The sequence below is a fragment of the Oncorhynchus kisutch genome, linkage group LG17 (genome assembly GCF_002021735.2).
Source record: "Oncorhynchus kisutch isolate 150728-3 linkage group LG17, Okis_V2, whole genome shotgun sequence".
Classification (NCBI taxonomy): domain Eukaryota; kingdom Metazoa; phylum Chordata; class Actinopteri; order Salmoniformes; family Salmonidae; genus Oncorhynchus; species Oncorhynchus kisutch.
In genome coordinates this window covers 16306360-16324827 of record NC_034190.2, presented here as the reverse complement: position 1 = coordinate 16324827, position 18468 = coordinate 16306360, and the positions used below count along the sequence as shown (strand labels likewise).

Genomic DNA, 18468 nt, shown 5'->3' with positions numbered 1-18468 from the left:
TGCTGTGACTGTGAGCTTGGTTACTTTGGTTTGACTGTAGCCTTGGTTAACTGCTGTGACTGTGAGCTTGGTCACTTTGGTTTGACTGTAGCCTTGGTTAACTGCTGTGACTGTGAGCTTGGTTACTTTGGTTTGACTGTAGCCTTGGTTAACTGCTGTGACTGTAACCGAGGTTACTTTGGTTTGGCTGTGGCCTTGGTTAACTGCTGTGACTGTGAGCTTGGTTACTTTGGTTTGACTGTAGCCTTGGTTAACTGCTGTGACTGTAACCAAGGTTACTTTGTTTTGACTGTAGCCTTGGTTAACTGCTGTGACTGTAACCAAGGTTACTTTGGTTTGACTGTAGCATTGGTTAACTGCTGTGACTGTGAGCTTGGTTACTTTGGTTTGACTGTAGCCTTGGTTAACTGGTGTGACTGTGAGCTTGGTCACTTTGGTTTGACTGTAGCCTTGGTTAACTGCTGTGACTGTGAGCTTGGTTACTTTGGTTTGACTGTAGCCTTGGTTAACTGCTGTGACTGTGAGCTTGGTTACTTTGGTTTGACTGTAGCCTTGGTTAACTGCTGTGACTGTGAGCTTGGTCACTTTGGTTTGACTGTAGCCTTGGTTAACTGCTGTGACTGTAACCGAGGTTACTTTGGTTTGGCTGTGGCCTTGGTTAACTGCTGTGACTGTGAGCTTGGTCACTTTGGTTTGACTGTAGCCTTGGTTAACTGCTGTGACTGTAACCGAGGTTACTTTGGTTTGACTGTAGCCTTGGTTAACTGCTGTGACTGTAACCGAGGTTACTTTGATTTGGCTGTGGCCTTGGTTAACTGCTGTGACTGTGAGCTTGGTTACTTTGGTTTGACTGTAGCCTTGGTTAACTGCTGTGACTGTAACCGAGGTTACTTTGGTTTGGCTGTGGCCTTGGTTAACTGCTGTGACTGAGCTTGGTTACTTTGGTTTGACTGTAGCCTTGGTTAACTGCTGTGACTGTAACCGAGGTTACTTTGTTTTAACTGTAGCCTTGGTTAACTGCTGTGACTGTAACCAAGGTTACTTTGGTTTCACTGTAGCATTGGTTAACTGCTGTGACTGTGAGCTTGGTTACTTTGGTTTGACTGTAGCCTTGGTTAACTGGTGTGACTGTGAGCTTGGTCACTTTGGTTTGACTGTAGCCTTGGTTAACTGCTGTGACTGTAACCGAGGTTACTTTGGTTTGGCTGTGGCCTTGGTTAACTGCTGTGACTGTGATCTTGGTCACTTTGGTTTGACTGTAGCCTTGGTTAACTGCTGTGACTGTAACCAAGGTTGCTTTGGTTTGACTGTAGCCTTGGTTAACTGCTGTGACTGTAACCGAGGTTACTTTGGTTTGGCTGTGGCCTTGGTTAACTGCTGTGACTGTAACCGAGGTTACTTTGGTTTGACTGTAGCCTTGGTTAACTGCTGTGACTGTAACCGAGGTTACTTTGGTTTGACTGTAGCCTTGGTTAACTGCTGTGACTGTAACCGAGGTTACTTTGGTTTGGCTGTGGCCTTGGTTAACTGCTGTGACTGTGAGCTTGGTTACTTTGGTTTGACTGTAGCCTTGGTTAACTGCTGTGACTGTAACCAAGGTCACTTTGGTTTGACTGTAGCCTTGGTTAACTGCTGTGACTGTAACCGAGGTTACTTTGGTTTGGCTGTGGCCTTGGTTAACTGCTGTGACTGTGAGCTTGGCTACTTTGGTTTGACTGTAGCCTTGGTTAACTGCTGTGACTGTAACCGAGGTTACTTTGGTTTGACTGTAGCCTTGGTTAACTGCTGTGACTGTAACCAAGGATACTTTGGTTTGACTGTAGCCTTGGTCAACTGCTGTGACTATGAGCTTGGTTACTTTGGTTTGACTGTAGCCTTGGTTAACTGGTGTGACTGTGAGCTTGGTTACTTTGGTTTGACTGTAGCCTTGGTTACCTTGGTGTGACTGTGAGCTTGGTTATTTTGGTTTGACTGTAGCCTTGGTTAACTGGTGTGACTGTGAGCTTGGTTACTTTGGTTTGACTGTAGCCTTGGTTAACTGCTGTGACTGTGAGCTTGGTTACTTTGGTTTGACTGTAGCCTTGGTTAACTGGTGTGACTGTGAGCTTGGTTACTTTGGTTTGACTGTAGCCTTGGTTAACTGCTGTGACTGTGAGCTTGGTTACTTTGGTTTGACTGTAGCCTTGGTTAACTGGTGTGACTGTGAGCTTAGTTACTTTGGTTTGACTGTAGCCTTGGTTAACTGCTGTGACTGTGAGCTTGGTTACTTTGGTTTGACTGTAGCCTTGGTTAACTGCTGTGACTGTAACCGAGGTTACTTTGGTTTGACTGTAGCCTTGGTCAACTGCTGTGACTATGAGCTTGATTACTTTGGTTTGACTGTAGCCTTGGTTAACTGGTGTGACTGTGAGCTTGGTTACTTTGGTTTGACTGTAGCCTTGGTTACCTTGGTGTGACTGTGAGCTTGGTTATTTTGGTTTGACTGTAGCCTTGGTTAACTGCTGTGACTGTGAGCTTGGTTACTTTGGTTTGACTGTAGCCTTGGTTAACTGGTGTGACTATGAGCTTGGTTACTTTGGTTTGACTGTAGCCTTGGTTAACTGGTGTGACTGTGAGCTTGGTCACTTTGGTTTGACTGTAGCCTTGGTTAACTGGTGTGACTGTGAGCTTGGTTACTTTGGTTTGACTGTAGCCTTGGTTAACTGGTGTGACTATGAGCTTGGTTACTTTGGTTTGACTGTAGCCTTGGTTAACTGGTGTGACTGTGAGCTTGGTTACTTTAGTTTGACTGTAGCCTTGGTTAACTGGTGTGACTGTGAGCTTGGTTACTTTGGTTTGACTGTAGCCTTGGTTAACTGCTGTGACTGTAACCGAGGTTACTTTGTTTGACCTCGCCTAACACCGCTATTGTGCCCTGTCTTTTGCTCAGATGGATGAATGTGATGGAAGCCTCCAGAACATCTTCTCCTCCTCTCCTCTATTTCCACTCCCTCTGTTTAGACCTCTCTCTCCTTTCCCTCCCTCTCTCCTCTTGTCCATCCATTCATCTCTCCCTACAGCTCCCTTTGTCCTTCTGTCTCTTCCTGTCACTCTCTCCTTCTCTCCATTTCGCTATCTATCCCTCTCAACCCCAGACTCGTTCACCTCACAAATCACAAGCATTCTGTAAATAGCTGAGGTATTTGGTGTTCAGGATGGGATAGGGGTGTCAAGGAGGGGTGTGTGTGTGTGTATGTATCTCAGTTTCTGTGTGTGTGTTATAAAACTAAAAATCTGGGGCAGAGTGGAGTAGAATGTGGTTAAGAACCCCCCCATCTTGTTCAGAAGAGTATTGGGAGCGAGGTACTGTATACCTGATGCTGTGCTTTGTAACTCAGATTCCCCTGTCCTGACCCACCTAGCAGTGAGCTGAGGAATGACTTTGGACCTGGGATATGACATGTGTGTTTGTGACTGTGTGTGTGACTGTGTGTGTGTGTGTGACTGTGTGTGTGACTGTGTGTGTGTGTCTGTACGAGGGATCTCCTTTTAGCACAAGGCAGACTGCTTGTTTCTATTTTTCTCTCTAGGAGAACATGTCCCTGAGCTCGGGTGTAGGATCAATTTAACCTGACCTCTTTCCTAAGCGTGTTTTCTTGACAAATTGGACAAAATCATTGCATATTGCCATGCAAAATGTCAGAATTGCTGTAGCAAAATCAAGCATTTTTGCCTGCAAATATCACACCAAATGTCACGAACGTTGTTGTAAGAATCGGACCAAAATGCAGCGTGGTTTGGGTTCATCATCTTTATTACGTGAACCGGCAAAAAACCCATAAAGAACAAAGGAGCGTGAAGCTATGCAGTGCTCAAGGCAACTATACACAAACAAGATCCCACAACCAACAGGTGGGAAAAGGCTGCCTAAGTATGATCCCCAATCAGAGACAATGATAGACAGCTGCCTCTGATTGGGAACCATACCAGGCCAACCTAGAAATAAAGAAACTTGAATGCCCACCCTAGTCACACCCCGACCTAACCCAAAATAGAGAATACAGGATCTCTAAGGTCAGGGCGTGACACCAAATCGCTGGGAAATCCTGCAGGGTGCTGAATAAGGTGCTGTTTGAGACGCAAAATGGGTGGAGGTGATGAGGGGGTGTGGCCGTAAGCATTCAGTTGGGGATTTCTCTGTCCTCTCTTCTCTCTTCTCCTTCTAATCTATCCATCTCCACTTGGACATCTTAGACTTTCCTCTCCTTTTCCACCCCTGTTTTCATCTTTTTCCATACCTCTTTTATTTCTCTGTCAGCGTTTTAGTTCTTCTTCCCCTTCATCCTTAATTAACTTTCTCATTCTATCTCATTCTCTATTCCTCTTTTAAATCTCTTCTCTCAACATTCCATATCCCCTTCCTCCCTCTTTCGGTCCTTCTTCTACATACTGTATTTCCTCTCCTTACCTTATTCTCCGTCTTTTTCCCTCAATTCTGTCTCTGTTCCTCCCTTCGTCTCGCTCTCTCTCTCTCTCTCTCTCTCTCTCTCTTTCTCCCTCCCCTTTTCCTTCCCTGTGGGGACTCTCACTCAGCTGTCAGATAGAGTGTGATGATCTATTGGCTGTTACACTTGAGCAATTAGGCAAAGAGATCCAGAACAGAGAGAGAGAGAGGGAGAGAGAGAGAGATGTTAAGAGAGAAAGAGAGAGTCAGATACAGAGGGAGAGGAGGAAGAGAGACCGAGAACATAGAACGGAGGATGGGAAGAGAGAGAAAGGGGGAGAGAGAGAGCGAGAGAGGGGGGGTGAGGGAGAGAGGGAGAGGATGAGAAGGTGGGGGGGGGGTACAAAGAAGAAGATAGGAAAGGTGGAAAGCAGGGAGAAGAAGATGGTGGAGAGGAGGGAGGAAAACATGGTGAAGAGGAGGGAGGAGAATATGGTGAAGAGGAGGGAGGAGAAGATGGTGAAGAGGATGGAGGAGAATATGGTGAAGAGGAGGGAGGAACACATGGTGAAGAGGAGGGAGGATAAGATGGTGAAGAGGAGGGAGGAGAAGATGGTGAAGAGGAGGGAGGAGAAGATGGTGAAGAGGAGGGAGGAACACATGGTGAAGAGGAGGGAGGTGAAGATGGTGAAAAGGAGGGAGGAGAACATGGTGAAGAGGAGGGAGGAGAAGATGGTGAAGAGGAGGGAGGAACACATGGTGAAGAGGAGGGAGGTGAAGATGGTGAAAAGGAGGGAGGAGAACATGGTGAAGAGGAGGGAGGAGAATATGGTGAAGAGGAGGGAGGAGAAGATGGTGAAGAGGGAGGAGAAGATGGTGAAGAGGAGGGAGGAACACATGGTGAAGAGGAGGGAGGAGAAGATGGTGAAGAGGGAGGAGAAGATGGTGAAGAGGAGGGAGGAACACATGGTGAAGAGGAGGGAGGAGAACATGGTGAAGAGGAGGGAGGAGAACATGGTGAAGAGGAGGGAGAAGATGATGAAGAGGAGGGAGGTGGAGAATATAGTGGAGAGGAGGGAGGAGAAGATGGTGAAGAGGAGGGAGGAGAACATGGTGAAGAGGAGGGAGGGGAATATGGTGAAGAGGAGGGAGGAGAAGATGGTGGAGAGGAGGGAGGAGAAGATGGTGAAGAGGAGGGAGGAGAACATGGTGAAGAGGAGAGAGCAGAACATGGTGAAGGGGAGGGAGGAGAAGATGGTGAAGAGGAGGGAGCAGAACATGGTGAAAAAGAGGGAGGAGAGGATGGTGAAGAGGAGGGAGGAGAAGATGGTGAAGTGGAGGGAGGAGAACATGGTGAAGAGGAGGGAGGAGAAGATGGTGAAGAGGAGGGAGGAAAACATGGTGAAGAGGAGGGAGGAAAAGATGGTGAAGAGGAGGGAGGAAAATATAGTGAAAAGGAGGAGGAGAATATGGTGAAGAGGAGGGAGGAGAATATGGTGAAGGGGAGGGAGGAAAAGATGGTGAAGAGGAGGGAGGAGAAGATAGTGAAGAGAGGGAGGAGAATATGGTGAAGAGGAGGGAGGAAAAGATGGTGGAGAGGAGGGAGGAGAAGATGGTGAATTGAGAAGGGGATGGAAGAAGGGAATCCAAAGACAGGTGGAGATAGTAGACTTGAGAGGGATGAAGGATGTACAGGGCTTGAGGTAAGGTAAGGGTGGAGAGAGTACAGAGAGAAAGAATGATGGAGAGATGGATGAAAGGGCAAGTGTGACAGAAGTTGGAGGGAATAAGAGGGATGGAGAGAGAGAAGAAGAGGGAGAGATGGAGGGATTCTGGGGGTTGTGAGAGGAGGAAGAGTAATTAGACAGTGATATCCAGAACAGTAGGAGGGAGGCGGAGAGCAGCTGGGAGAAGAGATGAAGAGCAAAATGGAGGAGAGAGGAGCGATGGAGAGAGGAGGTAGAGGGGTACCAATACACACACACAGCCTAAAGGAGGGGGAGAGATATAGGGGGATGGAGAGAGGGAGGGATAGAAAGGTGTAAAATAGATTATGTGGGGGAAGTGAAAGGGGGAAACCTATGGATACAGAACAGAGGCTGTTAGAGATGGAGGAAGAGGGAAGGGAAGTGCGTAGAGCGACTGAATGAAAAGATTAAAAGAGAATGAAGGAGAGGAGAGATGGATTGCTAGGAGAAGTGGAGAGGAGTGTTGACGGGGGGAGGAGGTTAGAGGAGAGAGATCAGTGAGAGGATTGAATGGGTGAAAGTGTAAAGTTGGGTTGAGTGAGAATACAAGTTGCTTCTGATTATTCAAAATGTCTGCAACCCCACTGCCCCAAATCAGTCCCGAGCCTGGATTAAATCTGGGCCATTAGAGAGCAAGACACATCCAGGTGGGGACACCTGTGTGTCTGTGTGTGTGGCACGAACACATACACATACGCACACACGCATGCACACACACACGCACACACACAGGCACGCACACACACACACGCACGCACACACACACACACACTTCAGTAAACGTCTCTTAAGGTTAAGCATCAACCTCGCCTCCTCTCAGAGGGGGACTATTGGACAGGCAGGACGGGGGGGGAGTTAGGAAGGTGGGGTCTGTCTCTGGTTCCTCACTCAGTGTCTGGAGGGTGTGTTTGTGGGCATGTGCATGTGTTTGTGCATTAGTGTGTGTGTGTGCGTCTGTTTGTGTGTGAGTGTGTGTGTTCAGTACATACTCCTTACAGCAGTCCCAAGATGCACTGCTCCCTGGCCTGTAACGCCCGGAGCATTCTGCTGATGTGTGTGAGTGTGTGTGTTCAGTACATCCTCCTGACAGCAGTCCCAAGGTGCACTGCTCCCTGGCCTGTAACGCCCGGAGCATTCTGCTGATGTGTGTGAGTGTGTGTGTTCAGTACATCCTCCTGACAGCAGTCCCAAGGTGCACTGCTCCCTGGCTTGTAACGCCCGGAGCATTCTGCTGATGTGTGTGAGTGTGTGTGTTCAGTACATCCTCCTGACAGCAGTCCCAAGGTGCACTGCTCCCTGGCCTGTAATGCCCGGAGCATTCTGCTGATGTGTGTGAGTGTGTGTGTTCAGTACATCCTCCTGACAGCAGTCCCAAGGTGCACTGCTCCCTGGCCTGTAACGCCCGGAGCATTCTGCTGATGTGTGTGAGTGTGTGTGTTCAGTACATCCTCCTGACAGCAGTCCCAAGGTGCACTGCTCCCTGGCCTGTAACGCCCGGGGCATTCTGCTGATGTGTGTGAGTGTGTGTGTTCAGTACATCCTCCTGACAGCAGTCCCAAGGTGCACTGCTCCCTGGCCTGTAACGCCCGGAGCATTCTGCTGATGTGTGTGAGTGTGTGTGTTCAGTACATCCTCCTGACAGCAGTCCCAAGGTGCACTGCTCCCTGGCCTGTAACGCCCGGAGCATTCTGCTGATGTGTGTGAGTGTGTGTGTTCAGTACATCCTCCTGACAGCAGTCCCAAGGTGCACTGCTCCCTGGCCTGTAACGCCCGGAGCATTCTGCTGATGTGTGTGAGTGTGTGTGTTCAGTACATCCTCCTGACAGCAGTCCCAAGGTGCACTGCTCCCTGGCTTGTAATGCCCGGAGCATTCTGCTGATGTGTGTGAGTGTGTGTGTTCAGTACATCCTCCTGACAGCAGTCCCAAGGTGCACTGCTCCCTGGCCTGTAATGCCCGGAGCATTCTGCTGATGTGTGTGAGTGTGTGTGTTCAGTACATCCTCCTGACAGCAGTCCCAAGGTGCACTGCTCCCTGGCCTGTAACGCCCGGAGCATTCTGCTGATGTGTGTGAGTGTGTGTGTTCAGTACATCCTCCTGACAGCAGTCCCAAGGTGCACTGCTCCCTGGCCTGTAACGCCCGGAGCATTCTGCTGATGTGTGTGAGTGTGTGTGTTCAGTACATCCTCCTGACAGCAGTCCCAAGGTGCACTGCTCCCTGGCCTGTAACGCCCGGAGCATTCTGCTGATGTGTGTGAGTGTGTGTGTTCAGTACATCCTCCTGACAGCAGTCCCAAGATGCACTGCTCCCTGGCCTGTAACGCCCGGAGCATTCTGCTGATGTGTGTGAGTGTGTGTGTTCAGTACATCCTCCTGACAGCAGTCCCAAGGTGCACTGCTCCCTGGCCTGTAACGCCCGGAGCATTCTGCTGATGTGTGTGAGTGTGTGTGTTCAGTACATCCTCCTGACAGCAGTCCCAAGGTGCACTGCTCCCTGGCCTGTAACGCCCGGAGCATTCTGCTGATGTGTGTGAGTGTGTGTGTTCAGTACATCCTCCTGACAGCAGTCCCAAGGTGCACTGCTCCCTGGCCTGTAACGCCCGGAGCATTCTGCTGATGTGTGTGAGTGTGTGTGTTCAGTACATCCTCCTGACAGCAGTCCCAAGGTGCACTGCTCCCTGGCCTGTAACGCCCGGAGCATTCTGCTGATGTGTGTGAGTGTGTGTGTTCAGTACATCCTCCTGACAGCAGTCCCAAGGTGCACTGCTCCCTGGCCTGTAACGCCCGGAGCATTCTGCTGATGTGTGTGAGTGTGTGTGTTCAGTACATCCTCCTGACAGCATTCCCAAGGTGCACTGCTCCCTGGCCTGTAACGCCCGGAGCATTCTGCTGATGTGTGTGAGTGTGTGTGTTCAGTACATCCTCCTGACAGCAGTCCCAAGGTGCACTGCACCCTGGCCTGTAACGCCCGGAGCATTCTGCTGATGTGTGTGAGTGTGTGTGTTCAGTACATCCTCCTGACAGCAGTCCCAAGGTGCACTGCTCCCTGGCCTGTAACGCCCGGAGCATTCTGCTGATGTGTGTGAGTGTGTGTGTTCAGTACATCCTCCTGACAGCAGTCCCAAGGTGCACTGCTCCCTGGCCTGTAACGCCCGGAGCATTCTGCTGATGTGTGTGAGTGTGTGTGTTCAGTACATCCTCCTGACAGCAGTCCCAAGGTGCACTGCTCCTGCTCCCTGGCCTGTAACGCCCGGAGCATTCTGCTGATGTGTGTGAGTGTGTGTGTTCAGTACATCCTCCTGACAGCAGTCCCAAGGTGCACTGCTCCCTGGCCTGTAACGCCCGGAGCATTCTGCTGATGTGTGTGAGTGTGTGTGTTCAGTACATCCTCCTGACAGCAGTCCCAAGATGCACTGCTCCCTGGCCTGTAACGCCCGGAGCATTCTGCTGATGTGTGTGAGTGTGTGTGTTCAGTACATCCTCCTGACAGCAGTCCCAAGGTGCACTGCTCCTGCTCCCTGGCCTGTAACGCCCGGAGCATTCTGCTGATGTGTGTGAGTGTGTGTGTTCAGTACATCCTCCTGACAGCAGTCCCAAGGTGCACTGCTCCCTGGCCTGTAACGCCCGGAGCATTCTGCTGATGTGTGTGAGTGTGTGTGTTCAGTACATCCTCCTGACAGCAGTCCCAAGATGCACTGCTCCCTGGCCTGTAACGCCCGGAGCATTCTGCTGATGTGTGTGAATGTGTGTGTTCAGTACATCCTCCTGACAGCAGTCCCAAGGTGCACTGCTCCCTGGCCTGTAACGCCCGGAGCATTCTGCTGATGTGTGTGAGTGTGTGTGTTCAGTACATCCTCCTGACAGCAGTCCCAAGGTGCACTGCTCCCTGGCCTGTAACGCCCGGAGCATTCTGCTGATGTGTGTGAGTGTGTGTGTTCAGTACATCCTCCTGACAGCAGTCCCAAGGTGCACTGCTCCCTGGCCTGTAACGCCCGGAGCATTCTGCTGATGTGTGTGAGTGTGTGTGTTCAGTACATCCTCCTGACAGCAGTCCCAAGGTGCACTGCTCCCTGGCCTGTAACGCCCGGAGCATTCTGCTGATGTGTGCGAGTGTGTGTGTTCAGTACATCCTCCTGACAGCAGTCCCAAGGTGCACTGCTCCCTGGCTTGTAATGCCCGGAGCATTCTGCTGATGTGTGTGAGTGTGTGTGTTCAGTACATCCTCCTGACAGCAGTCCCAAGGTGCACTGCTCCCTGGCCTGTAATGCCCGGAGCATTCTGCTGATGTGTGTGAGTGTGTGTGTTCAGTACATCCTCCTGACAGCAGTCCCAAGGTGCACTGCTCCCTGGCCTGTAACGCCCGGAGCATTCTGCTGATGTGTGTGAGTGTGTGTGTTCAGTACATCCTCCTGACAGCAGTCCCAAGGTGCACTGCTCCCTGGCCTGTAACGCCCGGAGCATTCTGCTGATGTGTGTGAGTGTGTGTGTTCAGTACATCCTCCTGACAGCAGTCCCAAGTTGCACTGCTCCCTGGCCTGTAACGCCCGGAGCATTCTGCTGATGTGTGTGAGTGTGTGTGTTCAGTACATCCTCCTGACAGCAGTCCCAAGGTGCACTGCACCCTGGCCTGTAACGCCCGGAGCATTCTGCTGATGTGTGTGCGTGTGTGTGTTCAGTACATCCTCCTGACAGCAGTCCCAAGGTGCACTGCTCCCTGGCCTGTAACGCCCGGAGCATTCTGCTGATGTGTGTGAGTGTGTGTGTTCAGTACATCCTCCTGACAGCAGTCCCAAGGTGCACTGCTCCCTGGCCTGTAACGCCCAGAGCATTCTGCTGATGTGTGTGAGTGTGTGTGTTCAGTACATCCTCCTGACAGCAGTCCCAAGGTGCACTGCTCCCTGGCCTGTAACGCCCGGAGCATTCTGCTGATGTGTGTGAGTGTGTGTGTTCAGTACATCCTCCTGACAGCAGTCCCAAGATGCACTGCTCCCTGGCCTGTAACGCCCGGAGCATTCTGCTGATGTGTGTGAGTGTGTGTGTTCAGTACATCCTCCTGACAGCAGTCCCAAGGTGCACTGCTCCCTGGCCTGTAACGCCCGGAGCATTCTGCTGATGTGTGTGAGTGTGTGTGTTCAGTACATCCTCCTGACAGCATTCCCAAGGTGCACTGCTCCCTGGCCTGTAACGCCCGGAGCATTCTGCTGATGTGTGTGAGTGTGTGTGTTCAGTACATCCTCCTGACAGCAGTCCCAAGGTGCACTGCACCCTGGCCTGTAACGCCCGGAGCATTCTGCTGATGTGTGTGAGTTTGTGTGTTCAGTACATCCTCCTGACAGCAGTCCCAAGGTGCACTGCTCCCTGGCCTGTAACGCCCGGAGCATTCTGCTGATGTGTGTGAGTGTGTGTGTTCAGTACATCCTCCTGACAGCAGTCCCAAGGTGCACTGCTCCCTGGCCTGTAACGCCCGGAGCATTCTGCTGATGTGTGTGAGTGTGTGTGTTCAGTACATCCTCCTGACAGCAGTCCCAAGGTGCACTGCTCCCTGGCCTGTAACGCCCGGAGCATTCTGCTGATGTGTGTGAGTGTGTGTGTTCAGTACATCCTCCTGACAGCAGTCCCAAGGTGCACTGCTCCCTGGCCTGTAACGCCCGGAGCATTCTGCTGATGTGTGTGAGTGTGTGTGTTCAGTACATCCTCCTGACAGCAGTCCCAAGGTGCACTGCTCCCTGGCCTGTAACGCCCGGAGCATTCTGCTGATGTGTGTGAGTGTGTGTGTTCAGTACATCCTCCTGACAGCAGTCCCAAGGTGCACTGCTCCCTGGCCTGTAACGCCCGGAGCATTCTGCTGATGTGTGTGAGTGTGTGTGTTCAGTACATCCTCCTGACAGCAGTCCCAAGATGCACTGCTCCCTGGCCTGTAACGCCCGGAGCATTCTGCTGATGTGTGTGAGTGTGTGTGTTCAGTACATCCTCCTGACAGCAGTCCCAAGGTGCACTGCTCCCTGGCCTATAACGCCCGGAGCATTCTGCTGATGTGTGTGAGTGTGTGTGTTCAGTACATCCTCCTGACAGCAGTCCCAAGGTGCACTGCTCCCTGGCCTGTAACGCCCGGAGCATTCTGCTGATGTGTGTGAGTGTGTGTGTTCAGTACATCCTCCTGACAGCAGTCCCAAGGTGCACTGCTCCCTGGCCTGTAACGCCCGAAGCATTCTGCTGATGTGTGTGAGTGTGTGTGTTCAGTACATCCTCCTGACAGCAGTCCCAAGGTGCACTGCTCCCTGGCCTGTAACGCCCGAAGCATTCTGCTGATGTGTGTGAGTGTGTGTGTTCAGTACATCCTCCTGACAGCAGTCCCAACATGCACTGCTCCCTGGCCTGTAACGCCCGGAGCATTCTGCTGATGTGTGTGAGTGTGTGTGTTCAGTACATCCTCCTGACAGCAGTCCCAAGGTGCACTGCTCCCTGGCCTGTAATGCCCGGAGCATTCTGCTGATGTGTGTGAGTGTGTGTGTTCAGTACATCCTCCTGACAGCAGTCCCAAGATGCACTGCTCCCTGGCCTGTAACGCCCGGAGCATTCTGCTGATGTGTGTGAGTGTGTGTGTTCAGTACATCCTCCTGACAGAGTCCCAAGATGCACTGCTCCCTGGCCTGTAACGCCCGGAGCATTCTGCTGATGTGTGTGAGTGTGTGTGTTCAGTACATCCTCCTGACAGCAGTCCCAAGGTGCACTGCTCCCTGGCCTGTAATGCCCGGAGCATTCTGCTGATGTGTGTGAGTGTGTGTGTTCAGTACATCCTCCTGACAGCAGTCCCAAGATGCACTGCTCCCTGGCCTGTAACGCCCGGAGCATTCTGCTGATGTGTGTGAGTGTGTGTGTTCAGTACATCCTCCTGACAGCAGTCCCAAGGTGCACTGCTCCCTGGCCTGTAATGCCCGGAGCATTCTGCTGATGTGTGTGAGTGTGTGTGTTCAGTACATCCTCCTGACAGCAGTCCCAAGGTGCACTGCTCCCTGGCCTTTTAATGCCCGGAGCATTCTGCTGATGTGTGTGAGTGTGTGTGTTCAGTACATCCTCCTGACAGCAGTCCCAAGGTGCACTGCTCCCTGGCCTGTAATGCCCGGAGCATTCTGCTGATGTGTGTGAGTGTGTGTGTTCAGTACATCCTCCTGACAGCAGTCCCAAGGTGCACTGCTCCCTGGCCTGTAACGCCCGGAGCATTCTGCTGATGTGTGTGAGTGTGTGTGTTCAGTACATCCTCCTGACAGCAGTCCCAAGATGCACTGCTCCCTGGCCTGTAACGCCCGGAGCATTCTGCTGATGTGTGTGAGTGTGTGTGTTCAGTACATCCTCCTGACAGCAGTCCCAAGGTGCACTGCTCCCTGGCCTGTAATGCCCGGAGCATTCTGCTGATGTGTGTGAGTGTGTGTGTTCAGTACATCCTCCTGACAGCAGTCCCAAGGTGCACTGCTCCCTGGCCTGTAACGCCCGGAGCATTCTGCTGATGTGTGTGAGTGTGTTTGTTCAGTACATCCTCCTGACAGCAGTCCCAAGGTGCACTGCTCCCTGGCCTGTAACGCCCGGAGCATTCTGCTGATGTGTGTGAGTGTGTGTGTTCAGTACATCCTCCTGACAGCAGTCCCAAGATGCACTGCTCCCTGGCCTGTAACGCCCGGAGCATTCTGCTGATGTGTGTGAGTGTGTGTGTTCAGTACATCCTCCTGACAGCATTCCCAAGGTGCAATGCTCCTGCTCCCTGGCCTGTAACGCCCGGAGCATTCTGCTGATGTGTGTGAGTGTGTGTGTTCAGTACATCCTCCTGACAGCAGTCCCAAGGTGCACTGCTCCCTGGCCTGTAACGCCCGGAGCATTCTGCTGATGTGTGTGAGTGTGTGTGTTCAATACATCCTCCTGACAGCAGTCCCAAGGTGCACTGCTCCCTGGCCTGTAACGCCCGGAGCATTCTGCTGATGTGTGTGAGTGTGTGTGTTCAGTACATCCTCCTGACAGCAGTCCCAAGGTGCACTGCTCCCTGGCCTGTAACGCCCGGAGCATTCTGCTGATGTGTGTGAGTGTGTGTGTTCAGTACATCCTCCTGACAGCAGTCCCAAGGTGCACTGCTCCCTGGCCTGTAACGCCCGGAGCATTCTGCTGATGTGTGTGAGTGTGTGTGTTCAGTACATCCTCCTGACAGCAGTCCCAAGGTGCACTGCTCCCTGGCCTGTAACGCCCAGAGAATTCTGCTGATGTGTGTGAGTGTGTGTGTTCAGTACATCCTCCTGACAGCAGTCCCAAGGTGCACTGCTCCCTGGCCTGTAACGCCCGGAGCATTCTGCTGATGCAAGTAAAAACACATCAGACCCAAGATTCCCTTCAGTAAGTCAGAGAGGGTGGAAACAGATACAGCTCTGTGTGATTAATAGAATTATTACAATGGAACTTCTCCTCATTGAGGGACGTATACAAGCATTCTGGTTCTGAAGTGTCATATTTCAACACACAATTCCTGTTGTTTCCTTTGACAAAGGTTGACACGAGACATGAAACAATTACATTTCAAATCAATGGTGGGAAAAGAGATGGTTGAGGTAGCACATTTATTTTGGATGAAACAACATGAAAACAATGTCAGTTGTAATGACTAGCTATAGTAATCCTACTGAGGCTTAGATCAATGCCTTGGGGATCATGATTCATGTAACAGATTCACATAACACTTTAGGTCATGAGGGCATAATAGCTTAATTAATAGACCTTAATAGACCTTCTCATCCACCTCACTCTTACCTCACCCACACACCCACCCACACACCCAACCACCCAACTTCGGTCCTCAACGTCTGTCTGCTAGTGTCTGTTCTAACTCTCAGACCAGCATCTGTCTGCTAGTGTCTGTTCTAACTCTCAGACCAGCATCTGTCTGTTAGTGTCTGTTCTAACTCTCAGACCAGCTTCTGTCTGCTAGTGTCTGTTCTAACTCTCAGACCAGCATCTGTCTGTTAGTGTCTGTTCTAACTCTCAGACCAGCTTCTGTCTGCTAGTGTCTGTTCTAACTCTCAGACCAGCATCTGTCTGCTAGTATCTGTTCTAACTCTCAGACCAGCATCTGTCTGCTAGTGTCTGTTCTAACTCTCAGACCAGCATCTGTCTGTTAGTGTCTGTTCTAACTCTCAGACCAGCATCTGTCTGCTAGTGTCTGTTCTAACTCTCAGACCAGCATCTGTCTGCTAGTGTCTGTTCTAACTCTCAGACCAGCATCTGTCTGCTAGTGTCTGTTCTAACTCTCAGACCAGCATCTGTCTGTTAGTGTCTGTTCTAACTCTCAGACCAGCTTCTGTCTGCTAGTGTCTGTTCTAACTCTCAGACCAGCATCTGTCTGCTGGTGTCTGTTCTAACTCTCAGACCAGCATCTGTCTGCTAGTGTCTGTTCTAACTCTCAGACCAGCATCTGTCTGCTAGTGTCTGTTCTAACTCTCAGACCAGCTTCTGTCTGCTTGTGTCTGCTTTAGATTGGGGAAACAGGTGTGTCACTCTGTGAGCAATTTGTCACGTTAATGGCTCAATTAATCTCCAAGCAACAAGAGAAAGGCAGCATCCCAAATGACACCCTATTCCCTATTTAGTGCACTACTTCGTATAGTGCACTACTACTTTGACTAGAGTCCTATGGGTGAATAGGGTGCCATTTGGGATATAGCTGAAATCAGCAGACACCCAGGCCCCTGAGGACGGGAGTTGCACAACCCTAAACAACAATATCTGCTGTGTTAGTTTCTACTCTCATACACTATCCACAGTGACCTAGACCCCCATTCTCACCCTCATACATATGAATTACCTTGATTCCTTGTCTTGTTTTGACAAGACAACAACATTTCCCTGCTATCAGAGTAGCCCAAATTCACATAGTTATCTGTAAAAGTGTATTCGAAATATTCCTTGTCTTACTCTTACCAGACAACAACTTTATCCTGGCCTAACTTACATCATCACTGTCTAAACCAGGGTTGTATTCACTAGAAACCAAAACGAAAGAAAACTTACCTAAATGAGGAGGGACTACCTGAACGTGCCAAAATGTTTTGCCATGGTCTGCACTAATGAATGCGAGCCTGTATTCTTTATCTTTGATTCCACCAGACAGCAACTTCATCCTTGCTAATGCCCAGGTGTCCAAGGCCCAAGGCTTCCCCATTGTCTACTGTTCAGATGGCTTCTGTGAACTCACAGGCTTCTCCCGCACTGAAGTCATGCAGAAGAGCTGTGCCTGTAAGTTCCTGTACGGCCCAGAGAGCAGCGAGACGATCATCCTCAGCATCGACGAAGCCCTGGACGAACGCAAGGAGTTCAAGGAAGAGATCATGTTCTACAAGAAGACAGGTAAGGAAAGGTGTGTGTGTTGAAGTCTGCTACAGTTGGACTCCACTACTCATCTCCTTCTGCACTGATCTGAAGACTCAGGACAGGTAAAAACAAGAATATGCTCTCACTTGTTCAGTCCTTTCACATCAATATTTTAGAATCACTTACATACCACCATCAAGATTAGTTGCTCGGATACTTTTCAGGCAAAGGTTACTTGGACACTTATTTGACATGTGCATTAAAGGTCTAATAACATGTGGAAATCTTACAGAATGGACCTTTAAGTGATGGGCAAAGGGCTATTTCTGCAGTGTTCCTATTTAGACCAGTATAGATGGATGGAGGGAGGAAGGGCCCTGTGGTCATTACTTAACACACACATGAAACTTTAATAACACTCAGATCGGGTTGCAGCTCTATCTCTCTCTCTTTCTCTCTCTGTCTGTCTGTCTCCCTCCCTCTCTCACTCTCTTTATTTCTCTCTCTCCCCTCATTACCTTCTCAGATTCTCCCCATTCTCTCGCTTACTTTCCCTCTCATTCCCTCTCTCATTCTATCTCTCATTCCCTCTAAACTGAATCATGACAGGTGGAATAGTAAATTTAGGTTTCCCTCTGTCTTTGCCTGTGAGAGGGAGTGCTGCAACTGTTCATACACAACCAGAGGCAGGGTTTTCTGTGTGTTTCATGGTGAAGATCTTTCTCTTAGGGAGAAACAGAGACAATTGTGATTGAGACATTACCAGCTGGGAGATTTAAAGGAGAGAGAGAGAGAGAGAGAGAGAGAGAGAGAGAGAGAGAGAGAGAGAGAGAGAGAGAGAGAGAGAGAGAACTGTGTTGAGATCATTGACAAGATCCTCCCGTGTAGTTCTGGGCTGATTCCTCACCGTTCTCATGATCATTGCAACTCCACGAGGTGAGATCTTGCATGGAGCCACAGGCCGAGGGAGATTGACAGTTCTTTTGTGTTTCTTCCATTTGCGAATAATCACACCAACTGTTGTCACCTTCTCACCAAGCTGCTTGGCGATGGTCTTGTAGCCCATTCCAGCCTTGTGTAGGTCTACAATCTTGTCCATGACATTAGAGAGCTCTTTGGTCTTGGAGAGTGGAGAGTTTGGAATCTGATTGATTGATTGCTTCTGTGGACAGGTGTCTTTTATACAGGTAACAAACTGAGATTAGGAGCACTCCCTTTAAGAGTGTGCTCCTAATCTCAGCTCGTTACCTGTATAAAAGACACCTGGGAGCCAGAAATCTTTCTGATTGAGAGGGGGTCAAATACTTATTTCCCTCATTAAAATGCAAATCAATTTATAACACTTTTGACATGCGTTTTTCTGGATTTTTTTGTTGTTATTCTGTCTCTCACTGTTCAAAGAAACCTACCATTAAAATTAATAGACGGATCATTTCTTTGTCAGTGGACAAACGTACAAAATCAGCAGGGGATCAAATACTTTTTTCCCTCACTTTAAGTCTATGCTAGGTAAAGCTCCGCCTTATCACAGCTCACTGGTCACGATAACAACACCCACCCGTGGCACGCACTCCAGCAGGTATATCTCACAGGTCATCCCCAAAGCCAACACCTCCTTTGGCCACCTTTCCTTCCAGTTCTCTGCTGCCAGTGACTGGAACGAATTGCAAAAATTGCTGAAGCTGGAGACTTATATTTCCCTCACTAACTTTAAACATCAGCTATCTGAGCAGTTAACCGATCACTGCAGCTGTACATAGCCCATCTGTAAATAGTCCACCCAATCTACCTACCTCATCCCCATATTGTTTTTATTTACTTTTCTGCTCTTTTGCACACCTGTATTTCTACTTGCACATCTTCATCTGTTCATCTATCACTCCAGTGTTAATTTGATAAATTGTAATTACTCCACTACTATGGCCTATTTATTGCCTTACCTCCTCACGCTATTT

The 18468-nt window shown here is 50.0% G+C and overlaps 1 protein-coding gene across 1 annotated transcript in view; it reads left to right on the top strand.

Annotated features, from left to right (window-relative positions):
• The window catches only part of LOC109908502 (potassium voltage-gated channel subfamily H member 8), a 102814-nt gene that overhangs the window by 25367 nt on the left and 58979 nt on the right, over window positions 1-18468 (top strand). Inside the window, exon 2 of the mRNA XM_031794968.1 lies at window positions 16310-16549. Coding sequence (XP_031650828.1) covers window positions 16310-16549 — 240 coding nt within the window. The remainder of the gene's footprint in view (window positions 1-16309; window positions 16550-18468) is intronic.